General features: G+C 37.3%; 1 protein-coding gene across 41 annotated transcripts in view; it reads right to left on the reverse strand.

Moving 5' to 3' along the window:
- The window catches only part of NRXN1 (neurexin 1), a 1413358-nt gene that overhangs the window by 673833 nt on the left and 725587 nt on the right, over window positions 1-13938 (reverse strand). For 30 of the 41 annotated variants that reach the window (XM_075595924.1, XM_075595891.1, XM_075595886.1 and 27 more), the window contains 2 exons: window positions 12341-12544; window positions 10115-10141 (listed from right to left, as the gene is read on the reverse strand). In XM_075595924.1, coding sequence (XP_075452039.1) covers window positions 10115-10141; window positions 12341-12544 — 231 coding nt within the window. The remainder of the gene's footprint in view (window positions 1-10114; window positions 10142-12340; window positions 12545-13938) is intronic. The other 11 variants (XM_075595923.1, XM_075595877.1, XM_075595902.1 and 8 more) reach the window with 1 other exon arrangement.

Here is a 13938-nt window from a genome sequence, read left to right on the forward strand (position 1 = left end):
ATTTAATAGAAAAACACTTCCTATTGCACATTTTTTCCATATTATTATATGGAACAACATTTTTACAGCAGAAGGCTCCATTTCAAAGTTGTTTATTTCAGGAACTGAAACAAGCACTTAAACTGCCAATGAATGTACAAGGAAGACATCCTCACTGACCCCCAATATGGGTCATCGTTAGATCTCTGGACCAAATGAATCACTTCTGTCTGCACCGCTTTATGAAGCAACACAATGCAGTCTCTTCAGGGAGTAAAAGGTTTAATACTGTTTTCATGCTTCTCCTTTCCCAGAAATCAGGATGATATATTAAATGATGATGTGCTATACCCTGACCTATACATCACTATATCTGTGCCTTTCCCCAGGGCACAAATCCAATTCCACCCTAGATCTCCTTACTGAGTTTAAGTAAATGTCCTACTCTGACCACTCTTATGGTAAAAGGGGCATTTCTTGCTACCAATCTCAACCTTTTCTTGACTCATTTTGCATTATGTGTATCTGAGTTCGGCACTGCACATCCTCATTTATTTCTCTATGTGCCCCATTTAAATATTTATAGAAAGTAATCATTCATTCTGATGGGTCGTTCTCCTTCGTTTTCATATCAGCTGCATGCAGGTCTCTAAAGTACACTATTAGTCATTTTTTTTTTAAATCCTATTTGGCTTTGTCATATTATCTAAGAAAAGAAAAATAACGTTGTATGTTTGGTCTGTAGTATGCTAAAATGCCAGTGAAGTGCACAATCAGATGGAAAGTGCAGTAGCTATTATCACATATTCCATGTTTTTTGTTATATTTTTTGCAGTATTGCTTTTTGCCACAGTTTACTGCATATTATGACATCAGCATGTGATTTACAGATTGCTGCACACACAATGCACGTGTGCCTGTAATGGCAAAAACAGAACACACATGTGCAAATGTTAGTGCCTACACATTGTATCAAACATTTTAATCGACTGATTTCCCCATTCTATTTAAAAATCCAGATTCTGCAAAGCATCTATATAGTTTATCAGGTAACTACTGTGTCTACCATATGTACATTTTCTGACTTAAAACATCACATTCTGTAAGTATACAGTGCATTAATATTAAGATCAATAGGGGGGTTTAGAGATAAAGATATGAGGTCAATCTTAAAATAATTGCTGTGCAGAATGCATCTCCTTCTTTGTCAACACTCCACAATATGTTATCACTCAGCCAGCAATCATATCTTATACAGGGATCTGTATTAATTGCATGTTTCTAATAGTGTGATGTTATGTATGATTTAATGATTAAGCAGTGGGAAAAAGGTCGGTGCACATGACAGATCACGTATTTGTATTAGGTTTCATGCCGATCGATATATATATTTCTACAAATGAGTATGTTACTACTCTTATAATTTAATAAACGATCTGACTAAGTCTGAATTTTGAAAACGAACAGTTTCATTTAATTGTTATAGCTCTTAAAAGTATATTACATTAAAAGAAGTTCTAAAGTGTATGCAATAATACATGTTCTCTAATGTATTCACTGTTCTCAGGTAATCATCCCTTAATGCCGTCACCTATTATTGCGTGTTTATTTAGCATTTTACTTTCACTTAATGTCACCAAACAATACGAGAAACTATAAATACAGTCATTATAACAGCCTAAGAAAATACTGTATATAAACATAATAACCCCTTTGCATTTCAAATTGATTGTGCCCAATTATGTCAACCAAGCAAATTTACAATTAAAAATAAAATGGAAAGGATAAACATATATTTTACGATTTTATCTTATGGTGATATCAATAGTGCATCACATTTCTTCATTTTTAACAAAAACAAATCATATTACAAGTATATTATTTTTCACACTTTTCTTACAATAAGATAGATCCTAAACAAGCTGAGCCTAATATCTGCAAAAAAAAGGTAATTTGGACTGTGAGATTATTTTTTTTATTTTTAAAAGTGGAAAACAAATACTGTAGGCCTGCAACATTCAGCTAACAAAGCACAAAGTATTTGCATACACATATGCACTCATTCATTTTAGGTCATTTTGTTTTATTCAAGTCTACTTCTCTAAACTGAATACTCTATTACACTTTAAAGTAACTTTGTAATTCTCACTCCTTTGTTAAAAAGCAAATGATATACAATCATGTCATGATTTTTAAATGCATAGGTCAAAGAGAGGAGGAGGGGTGTTATTTTATATTGCAGACACCTTACAATTTATACTGTTACATTGCCCACCAAGTCCACCCTCTTTTGAAACTCTAGTTGGCAAAATCTGCCTCCCCTTTTCTAAGCCCATCTTGCTTGCTGGCATCTACCGCCCCCCTAAAGCCCCTCTACAATCCTTGACTGATATCACCCAATTTCTTGGCTCCATTTCCTCTCTGAATGAGAAGAGTGAGCTGCTAGTTCTTGGGGATTTCAACTTCAATTGGCTTGACCCTAAAAACCACAAAATCCAGATACAACTCAAGTCACTTAACCTATCGCAACTCATTTCCCAACCCACACGAATAAACCTGAAGTTGCATAACCATTCCTTGCTAGACTGGATTCTCTCCTCAAACCCCAGCAGAATCCAATCCTCTGGCATCCTTCCTGACATTTTCAGTGACCATGCAATAGTGTACTGTGTAAGGAAAATTAAACCGCCCCAATCAAGCCCTAAAGTTCTCCTCACTAGAACATTCAAAAACTTTAACCCACAACAGTTTCTGGATGACCTTACCAACTGCCCATGGCACAGAATCGATTTAATCCCCGACCCTGACTCTGCGCTCGACTATTTCCAATCCGAGTTCTTAAAACTCTGCGATACCCATGCTCCACTACGCAAAATAAGGGTACGGGGGGCCCACCTTCCATGGGTTACACCTGACCTTATAGCACTCTACCAGTTCAGGGATGCCTTGTGGAAAAGCTACAAAGTAACTGGCACTACCAAGGATCTCAATCACTACAGATGCCTGCGGAACGTGTGCACAAGGCAAACAAGGTATGCAAAAGCACAATATTACTCTGACAATCTCCTCCAGAATACATCAAACCCAGCTAACTTCTGGAAGGTAATCAACAATATATTCCAGCCTCCTAACCATCAACAACCAAGTAATATCACCAAGGGGGATATTACTCTGACAAACCCCACTGACATTGCAAATGCATTCAATGATTACTTTGTGGGGTGTGCCACTAACTTATTAGCGAAACGCAGCACAAACCCCAAACCTGAATCTCATCCTGGGAGTACCCCTATAGTCCCACCCCCTCCCAACACTGCCCACAATTTTCAATTTAGCCCAGTATCTGAAGAGGAGATTACACAAGCGCTCCTCAAACTAAAACTAAGCAGCCAATGTGGACCCGACTTACTACAATCTAGGTTCCTACGACTTGGTGCCCCAGCCATTGCCAAACCAATTGCGTCCATAGTCAACTCTATCCTGTCTGCAGGCCATATCCCTAAGACCTGGAAAACTGCCAGAGTTGTCCCAATCTTCAAAAGTGGGGACAAAAACACTGTCTCAAACTACAGGCCAATCTCACTTCTCCCAATTCTATCCAAAGTTATGGAAAAATGTGTCCACTCCCAATTAAGCAATTTCTACACCAAGACAAATTTCCCTAGCCAATTCCAGTCTGGGTTTCGTCCCAAACACTCCACCGTAACTACCCTGCTAAAAGTTTGCAATGAAATCCAGTGTGGAATGGAACGGGGACAACTCACTGGTGCAGTATTCCTAGATTTTGCAAAGGCTTTTGACACAGTTGATCATGCTATCCTGCTTAACAAACTCCAGAGCTCTGGAATAGGGAAACATGCTTTAAACTGGTTTCAGTCCTACCTATCAGGAAGATCCCAACATGTGTCCATCTCAGGCTCTAACTCCAACCCCCTGGATATCACCTGTGGTGTCCCGCAAGGCTCTGTTCTGGGGCCCCTACTCTTCTCAGTGTTCATTAATGATCTTCCCACAGCTTGTAAGGAAGCCTCAATACACATGTATGCAGATGACACAATCCTGTATGCACACAGCCATAGCCTCTCTGACCTTCAACACATACTTCAGTCTGACTTTTTGAGACTCGAAAACTGGATTTCCCAAAACAAACTGTTTTTAAACACTGACAAGACTGTAACAATGGTATTTGGGACCAAGACTAAATTTGTAAAGCTTCCAGTGACTGAGCTCCTGATTAGAACCAACGATAAAACCACCCTAACACCTGTCACTAGTTTTAAATACCTGGGCTTATGGTTTGACTCCCACTTAACATTCGGGATGCACATTGATACCCTGACAACCAAGACCTATGCCAAACTAGGGGTACTTTACAGGAACAAATCCTCCCTAAGTCTCCTGGTCAGAAAGCGTATTGCACAGCAGATGCTAATGCCAATTATTGACTATGGAGACATAGTATATGGCTCGGCTCCTCAAACCCACCTTAGCAAACTTGACACCCTCTACAATTCAATTTGTCGTTTTGTTCTCCAATGCAACTACAACACACATCACTGCGAAATGCTCAAAGAACTAGATTGGTCATCACTAGAGTCTAGGCGCAAAGTTCACCTTTCCTGTCTCACCCTCAAATACTTTCTGGGCAAGCTACCCAGCTACCTGAACAAGCTCCTCACCCCTACCACATGCAGTACCTATCACCTGAGATCAGACTCCAAAAGACTATTCATGGTCCCAAGATGCAACAAAGTATCCGGACGTTCCTCCTTCTCCTTCCGTGCACCCCAAAACTGGAACAACCTACCAGAGACTCTCACATCCACCACCAGCTTAAGTTCTTTCAAATCTAAGGCTGTCTCACACTTTAATCTGGTCTGTAACTGTTTCATACGCTCATAATATATATTTTCTTTAACTGTGCATGCAATGTCTTGTATATAAATGTATACCTTGTTCATTTATGTAACTGTATTTGTAACCATGTATTATTTTGCTTTACTCTGTGCCCAGGACATACTTGAAAACGAGAGGTAACTCTCAATGTATTACTTCCTGGTAAAATATTTTATAAATAAATATGTGAAATATTTTTTTTCCCCTAAGGCAATACCTATTACAGTTATTATAGCCTCAATTTTCAGAACCTCACCCCCCCACCCCCCAAGAAAAAAAGTAAACAGTCTCTGCAGTCATTTGAATATTTCCCATCCTTTAATGAAGGTGTTTAGAAGCAATATCCATTTAAGAAACTGTAAAATAAAGATGAATGAGATAGCATATTTCAGGACATATTTATAGATGTTCATAGACAGAAGTCTGCACTGTATATGACTGAGATTGCCTATGTGAAAAGGTGCAATAGAGATTCTTTATTCTCCAACAATAAACACATAATTCTACAACTAAAATGTTGCCTTTCAGCTTCATCCTGTACCATGATGTTTTCCCAACTGGTAGCCAAATTAAGCATTGTTTTAAGAATAATAAGTAGTCAACTTAATCCTAGATTACAACTATATATTACTTATTTAACTTTATAGAAGCCTGCAATGTATGCATTTAAAAAAATACCCTTCCATATTAGTGTAGCATTGTTTTACTCCCTCTGAAAATGAATATCATCAATCAATCCAACCATCTAAATATTGTTGAAATATTAAGGACCATAAAAACACTATCGCCTGATGTTAACAATTACAAGTGCTGACCCATGATGACCACTCTGAATTCCCTGTACCATCTTGCAAACAGAACTACACAGCAGTGAACTAAGTGCATTCCTGTTAAATACTGTGGAGCGAATTGGTGAGCAATGGTGTTGGGTACATACGTAATATATTTCAGGCATTGGGGATTCTGTCCCATTTGCTACTTTAAATTCTATTCAACATGAAAGAGCTGTTGTAGTTTATAAATGTATGGACATACGCAGCACCATTCTACAGCATAGTACACTCATTTTTAGGGGAGTCAAAATGGTTTCCTTTGAACATGAACTGATTACTTTTGAAGATCTTTTTTTAGCAGAAGCATTTAATAGAAAACAGTTCTCTCCTCATTTGGAATAAGAGGACTGAAACACCATGAGCTTAACTTGATTGTCCTGTGCTCAGAGATGAGGTACAATTAAAATGCTATATTTGCCTGTGATTTACCAGGGATACTGCCAAGAGGAGATAATAATTAAGTAATTATGAGCTGACAGCAGTGAGCTGCAGAAATGTTAACATGTTAACGATATATTCAATATTTTAAAGAGGAAGAACTCCCCAAATGTGTGGGTACTTTACATGCCTGCCAATTCTAAAAGAAAATATGTGCATTTTTGGGGCGAAGGAATAACACAAATGAATGAGGATTCTGTCACAATACCATTTTCACTCCCACCTGTCACAAAATGGTCCATCGTTTAAACAAAATCAGCCTGTTTGCTATAATAACATCATTGTATTAACTCCCACTCTGAGCAAGGGCTAATGTTTGGGTTCATCAGCAGAGGTGTTTTCTGTACCTTCCCAATGCTAGGCGGGCAATACCCTGCAGACTTTTTGGGGATTCCAAGATTTCAGGATTCCATTTCGCCGAAATTGTGCTAAAATTGTCTAACCATGCCCTAAAGCATACCGTACATTCAGTCTTTCACTTGTAAATATGCCATTTAATTCAAAAGCTTTACTAAAAGGTAAACCTTTTTAGCCCTACTGGGTAAAGATGTGATGGACAGTCTTCATTTACTGATATGATCAAATAAATGTTATGCTGCCTGTTAAACTCTTATTTACCCTGCTATTGAGCCAACTGATTATAATCATCTAATATACATCTATACATACATCTAAAGAAAAGAAAACATTTTACCTGCTGATTGACCAAATGGCTTCCAAAATCCCTCTGTACTTACCATGGTGGCAACTCACATTAATCCACATAATAAAGTTTCCTAAACCAATTTAGCCAATCCTTTAGGAAATGGAAGGACTAAACACATGAAAAAACACTGCTTCAAGAGAAATAAGAGTAGAGAGGAGCTGCAAAGAAAATTACTTTGACACCAAAAGCCAGTAATAATAAATGTCATTTAAAAATCAGTGACACAAGTACAAGAGACTTGTTAGGCAATTTGCTGAAACAATATTTTTACAATTTTCCAGAATATCTCTTTTGAATATTAATTGAAAATATATGGTGTGTATATATTATAATAATGTCAATCTAATTAACGAGTGTCCAATTTAAATGGCATAATCCCCTTAAAACAGGTTCTCTGGTGATCCAGTTACCCATTAAAAAGCAGACATTCCCAGCTCCAGTCCTCAAGGATACTCCTGCTTGAGCACAGGTCCTTCAGTCAAAAGGATTGGGCCACCTATGCTGAGAGGATTGCCTTAAAACCTGCACTGTTATTGGTCCTTGACTGGCGTTGGGAACCTCCGTATTAGGGCATCAGTCACTTTCACTAGGCAATACCCTGTTCGCAGGTGATTTATATTTAGTGCTATTAAAGGCTACTTTTATGTAATAGGCTCTTATTTATGTTTTTTTGGAGTATTTTCTATATCCCTACGTTGGGCCCTAGCAATCATGGCTTCTCCCAGCAGATATTATCAGCTATTCCACATGACATTATTTAATATATCACTTAAAAGTAAAGGTGGCAATTTCAGATATTTTTTTTATTTTTTAAGGTTAAGGAGAATAAAAGTCAGTAGCAGCTTTCATTGCGGTGGTGGAGGGATTTTACTTTTAAAAGGGGCTTTAAAAGATTTTTGGGCCATTCCTAAGACTTTGATGCCCAGAATAAACACTCAACTATTTTAAGTTATCGCCTAACTACTGACAACCAGACAAGCTTAAAGCAGCAAGCCACTCACAATTTCAAACTGATTTTTTAACAGGATCCAAACTAAGAGAACTCCAGAGACCAATCGATCCCTGAGGTACTTACTTTTTCTGGTGGCAGTGCAATTCCTGTGTTTTTTGATCATGGTGCCTACAGTCAACGAATAGAAAGCCGCAATGCCATCCATTGTGTTTTTCTATTGGCATTTGGTTTAGTGGCTCTTTTGCTTACATGATATGGGTGGAGAACTCCAGCACCAAAAACTGTAGGTAAATCAGGAACTAGTTGCTTCCCAGAGCTGAAAATTGAGTGGTTCAGCTCTGGAGAACCCACCAGTTCAAATCCTATTAAGAAAACAATTATAAACAAGGGTAGCACTGCAGGGATTGCTGCTTGAATACAATAAAACAGTAAGGGGATGTTTTATCCCGGCATGTGCATCTGTATCTGGTTTATATTTATTTTAGTGTTTTCTGTTTTATTACATACTGTTTTAGTGCCCCAAACACATTTATACAATGCACCAATAGCTCATTTTTGTGCTCTCCATTTATTTTACGTTACCAGATTAACTAAGCACATCATGGCGAATCATTTTATATGTTTACGTTTTTAAGGCTTGGATCATACATTCAAATCTGGGCTCAGGAGAGTGAAAGCTCTTGCATATTATTAAATTAGAAGCGGCAACATTTCAAAATAAAATCACAGTCCACATCCCTTTCTAGCCATATCAATGTGATATTGGGAATATTGGAATACAGTCCATGCATCTGGTATATATTTAGTACATAGTTAACAGTTAATAGTTCACATCTAATGGGTTTTACTTGTACAATTTTGGATGTAAAAATTCATCATGTAAACAGTGTTCATCTGGGTTCTGAGGATATTAAACATTTCAATGCAGGAGGATCCTGCAATGCATCACATTGAAGAAGTTAAAAAGTAAAATAACTTTGAAAGGCCTAGAAAGTTTATTGGAATGTAAATTATGAACGGGCATGTTTGAGCAGTTCCAAATTTCATTCATTACAAACTCTGAAGAAATGTTTTGAAATCGAACATGAAAATCATGTGAAACCAAACGGCTAATCCCCCGATTCTTTTTTTTCTTTCCTTTTTTTTTTTTTTTAAATGATCAAACTTTTTGAAAATCCCATGAATTTCTGCAAAAGTTCAAAGTTCAAAAAAGTCAGACCAAATTTTTAAACCTTTTTCTATTTCTAAATTTTTTTTAAAACTCGGGCTGTGCTGAAAAGCTGTGTAATAAACAGTAGCAGGCATAAGCGTACGGGGTCTATGTTAAAAGAGCAATCTAAGCAGATGTTTTTTTCTTCATTTTCTTTTTACATATGTTGTAAGCACGGGGTATTCAGAGTTAAACGGCTTTCATTTCAGCTTTGGGGACCGCCTGCTTCCCGAGACACTTACCTTCATAGGGGGTGCCGGTATCTCTGCAAAGCTTACCGCTCCTGCGTCACGTGGGCCAATAGGAAGCCAAACTGGATGATGTCTCGGATTCCTATTGGCCCGCAGGATGCACGAGTTTTGGAATGCCACCATTGCATGAACCCCATCAAGCGAGATGGAGCAGCTACTGGCACTCCCTATCGCACTAAATATATACGGAAGCATGGGGGTCCCCAGAGATGAAATTATTGGGGTTCAGCTGCGGAGACTACCTGCTTCAAGTCTATGTAAATGAATGAGAAAAAAAAAACCGTCCCGCTTAGATTGCCGCTTTAAAGTGGATAAGAAGTTAAGACCGACTCACTGTGAGGGCTCATTTGCATAGTATGACCCAGAATTCCCGTGTACAGTGGAAACACTGTTTGCTAGGTGATAATGGGGAAAGACAGGGTTGCAGACCTGTGTGAGACATGCAAATGCACCCACAAGTGGTAGTTTTATTTGCTCTAATTTTTGTTCAAATACATAACTAAAACCACAACCGATAGTTTCAGCATAGCCAAAACTGTTTTTAGGACAAAAAACAAAATACAAAAGAAAATGCACACCTTTACATGTACTAGTTTCATTTTAGTTTTTAACATGTTCAATTACATTTCCAGATGATTCTTAAATGTCCAGAGTGCTCTTAAGACATGTCTGTTTCAAATGTTGCACAATGAACTTTAACACCCAAATAATAAAAGATTGCATATTCTCATTAAAACGATCTCATTGATCCCTTGTATTACATATGCATTATATTTCAATGTACTTAAGTTTAAATAATATTAAAAGAAAGAAAAAAATACATTTTTAAAATGTTGAATAGGCACTTACTGGAATTACAGTTAATCCTGATACAGTCTAGATAGGGAAGAATAGATGAGAAATGAAAATTTATCCTTCAAGGTATTAGCTGCAGACATCCAATAAAATTACAGTCCACCCTTCCGGGGACAGACACATGCACATGTGGCCACTCTGAATTGTTTTTATTCTTACACCATTCTTACTCACAGACACTGTCATTAAATTGTCTTAAGAGGTCAAAATGTATAGAATATTAACATGGCCATTTCAAACAATGCTACATGGAGACACATGTAGGGGAAAAAAATACTTAGTATCAGTCAAAGATGTAGGCTCTAGACAGGCAGCAACCTTCTCCCCATCTGTGCAAGAACAGATAGTCATTGGAAAAATAATTAAAGAGTGCTCCGTCACAGTGGGGTACAGAGCATACCAAGCTAGAATCGGGCATCTTGGACAGCAAGGTTCTACCTCAAGTGCTTAAATAAATATGTAAAAATAGAATCTAATGCGTCATTTTGGATAGTGGTGCAGAGGTAAAAATAAATGGCTTCGTTTATCAAGAGCAACATCTAGCAAAGTAACACAAAGCTAACTGGAATGGAGTTTCACATTAGAAGTACTGTATGAAAGATTGGGAAAAAATTATTGATAAAAGAAATATGTAAACCACATATTTGTGTCTATTTATAAAAGCTGTGCTGCTCGTTGGCCAAGCGACCTTTACTGTACAGTCTTCCTTGCGTATTTCACAAGCCAAAACTGGCATCCTAAGGGGACCATTTAGTTGAATAAAACACAAAGGAAAATGATTTGCCTGCTGAAGAAATGTGCAGGGCTGTGCAGGCTCTTTTGTTAATGCAGGAGTTAAATTGTATTTTGGCAAAGATATTACTATATCTGTAAACATATCTAGTTTATTTTATTCAAATTGGTGTAAAAAGCCGAAGAGCGTCTGCACAATTGTTTATGTAAAGCATCAGCATATTATACTGCAAATCTGCATATATTGCAGCATTTATGTGCTTTTGATGAACTGTTTCAACATCAGGACTGCAGTTCCTGTAATAGTGTCAGTAATGTGCTATTCACATAGGCACACTTTTTGTTATGCCTTTGAAAGTACATATGTTCTAAAACCTAGATTTTGTTTCCATATAGCAGGGTTTGTCATGTGTCGTCAACCGCGTCAGAAAAGTGGTTGCAAACAGTCTGGGATCAAAACTTGCACACCTCTTCAAACAGAATACTTTGCCTTGATTGGTTCTTAATTCACTTTTTATATTCCCTGTTAGTTCAAGACTCTTGCATTTATGAGCCTAGATGGCCACTAGATGGAGACATAGGACATCTGAGCATCATTTCTCATACTGTGCGAGTTTCTCTGCCTTGCCCCTAGACTCTATGTTGCAACATACTGAATCAATAAATGCTCTTTTACACAATACAATCAACTAGGATTTCACGTCCAGTGTTTTGTTTCATTGTAAATGTAATATTGCTACATATTCGCTTTCGGTTACTATTAGTCCCTTGGAAACAATTCACTACAAATCTAGCAATTACAGAGGTATAGAAGGACAGTTTGTTAAGTGACCTAAAGGTTAATTGTATGTACTTCTATTTCCTCAAATAACCCATTTGTATTCTGAGCTCCACATTGGAAAAAAAAAGAAAGTATGAATATTAAAGGCAGAACTGTATTTGTTCCCAACCACAAAGCAGTTTTTCTGTAGAAAAGTTTGTGTTGATTGTGTTCGCCAGACTGTTTGCTAAGGGCCGCAGACTTTGGGCATTGAAGGGTTGTGTTCACTTTTGATACAAAAAATACAACCACAAAAGCAAAAACAGAATGTTTAGTGTACAGTACATAAAAGGATGTTTAAAAAGAGAAGCTAAGAGCCTAATAGCTAGCAAACTGTATTTACTGTATCTGCTGTCTGGTATTAATACAATCAACTGTGGTTAAAAGAAGAAAAACCCTGCCCTACTTTTAAAGTACTTTTTCAGTTTTAAAACCCTGGTGTTAACACAATAAAGTGAAACATGTCGTTCAAATTTGGCTTCTCTTTTTTAACCATCCAGTGTAAGAAGTTGTGTTGTGTGCAAGCAAAAACAGAAACAACCGAATTAAAACCCTGTAAACACTGAAAATAAAAATAAATAAAAACTGCGTCGAAAAATGGCAAGCAAAAATAAAGACACAAACTTGTGATAACAACTGAGAGGTTGGTTTAGTTTGGTGAATGTTACCTAAATTAACCGTTAGTTTCACACGTCCTGCATCCAACTCTAAACGTAGAGTATCTGCAGAATCCCTTGAAGTGGTAGCCATTAAAATACCATAAGCACGCTGAGACCGGAAGCGCAAGGACACGTCTTCTGCCTCTGTATGCATGACCACAGGGAGCTGTATTTTCATAAACATACTTCCATCGTAGCTCAAAACCGTTGCCTCTGAAAAAATATATAATGTACAATATACATTAAAGTTTTTATTCAACTTGCTGAATACTTCAGCTATGGTATGGTGCACACGTTCATTCTCTGCATTAAAGGCAGTGATACGTCATGTTCCTTTTCCTATTAGAAGTAATGAAATAAGAATTCTATCACATTAATCTATCACCATCTGATAGGAAAATGGCAGCCATTTTAAAAATAGTAAACACACTGCAAATATATTGCTCTGTTCTTCACCTGATAGCTACTATTTGCTTTAGGGCATTCTTGCATTACTGCTGTGTTTAATTAGCAACGTGAACAAACTTAATGATGTACTGTATAACTATTTTTACACTACACAGGTTCTCTTAATACTCCACTTGAAGATTCACTGCAGTTACTTCCAGTTCATCACACCTCCCTGGGTACATATGCTTCTATTCCTTTGTGCTACAACAATATGCATAAAGAGAGACTTGTGAAGTCCTAAAAGCTTAGAACACTATAATTTAATCTCCTTTACACTCTTGTACATACAAGAAAACGTAGAACAACCTGCAACAAATAAACCCAAGATAGGTAAAATCGTTAGTCCTTTCTGAGTTATTATTGCTCATTTGACACCATAATGTAAAACTTTACATCATTTAAAGAAAAATAAATAAATAAAAAAAAGGTTTATTGTTGGAATGTTCTTAAATGACAATAGTTCTGTTTGGGGGACCTGTACTGGAAGCACAATTTAACAAAAAAACAATAAAGACAGATCTGAAAATGACAAATATAAAAGTTGTCAATGTCCAAAATTGATAAAAATGTGATACAATTAAAAATATAAGGAAAGCAAAGTATTAAAGGAAAGCGATAGCCGAACTAATGTAGAGAGCTCAGATTGAAAGCCCAGAGACCCACCTAAGATGGCCGGCAGTGCAGAAGCACAGTTGGAAACCAGAATATAAAAGGGAAGCACTCTGGAAGCCTGTGAGGGATAATGCTGAAGATACCTACAGTAGGTGAACCTATGAAGATTAACAATTAGCTATATTTTTGCTTGATAACTGTGCCTAAGACCTTGTTGTTGCACATTCTTGGAAATATTACCGTGCAAGTAAAGTCCTGCAGTTACACTGTTCCTGCTAAACTTTTTTTTTTTTAAATCTTCTGTGCTATTGCACAGTATTGGGTGGAGGAAACAAACGGAGAAATATGACTCCTAAAAAAATCTAAAGAACCAATGAAGCAAGTCGTTTTATATTGGACAATAGTGAAAAGAAAAGTGATCCCTGAAGCTGTAACCCCTGCTGAAGAAAGTTTGCTGATCAGTGATTTTCAAAAGTTATCCATTACCCTGCAACCACTGCAGAGATAAGAGAAGTAGAAGACGGGGTTTAAGGGGCACGTCCACA

This window comes from Ascaphus truei, chromosome 4 (genome assembly GCF_040206685.1).
Source record: "Ascaphus truei isolate aAscTru1 chromosome 4, aAscTru1.hap1, whole genome shotgun sequence".
NCBI lineage: Eukaryota > Metazoa > Chordata > Amphibia > Anura > Ascaphidae > Ascaphus > Ascaphus truei.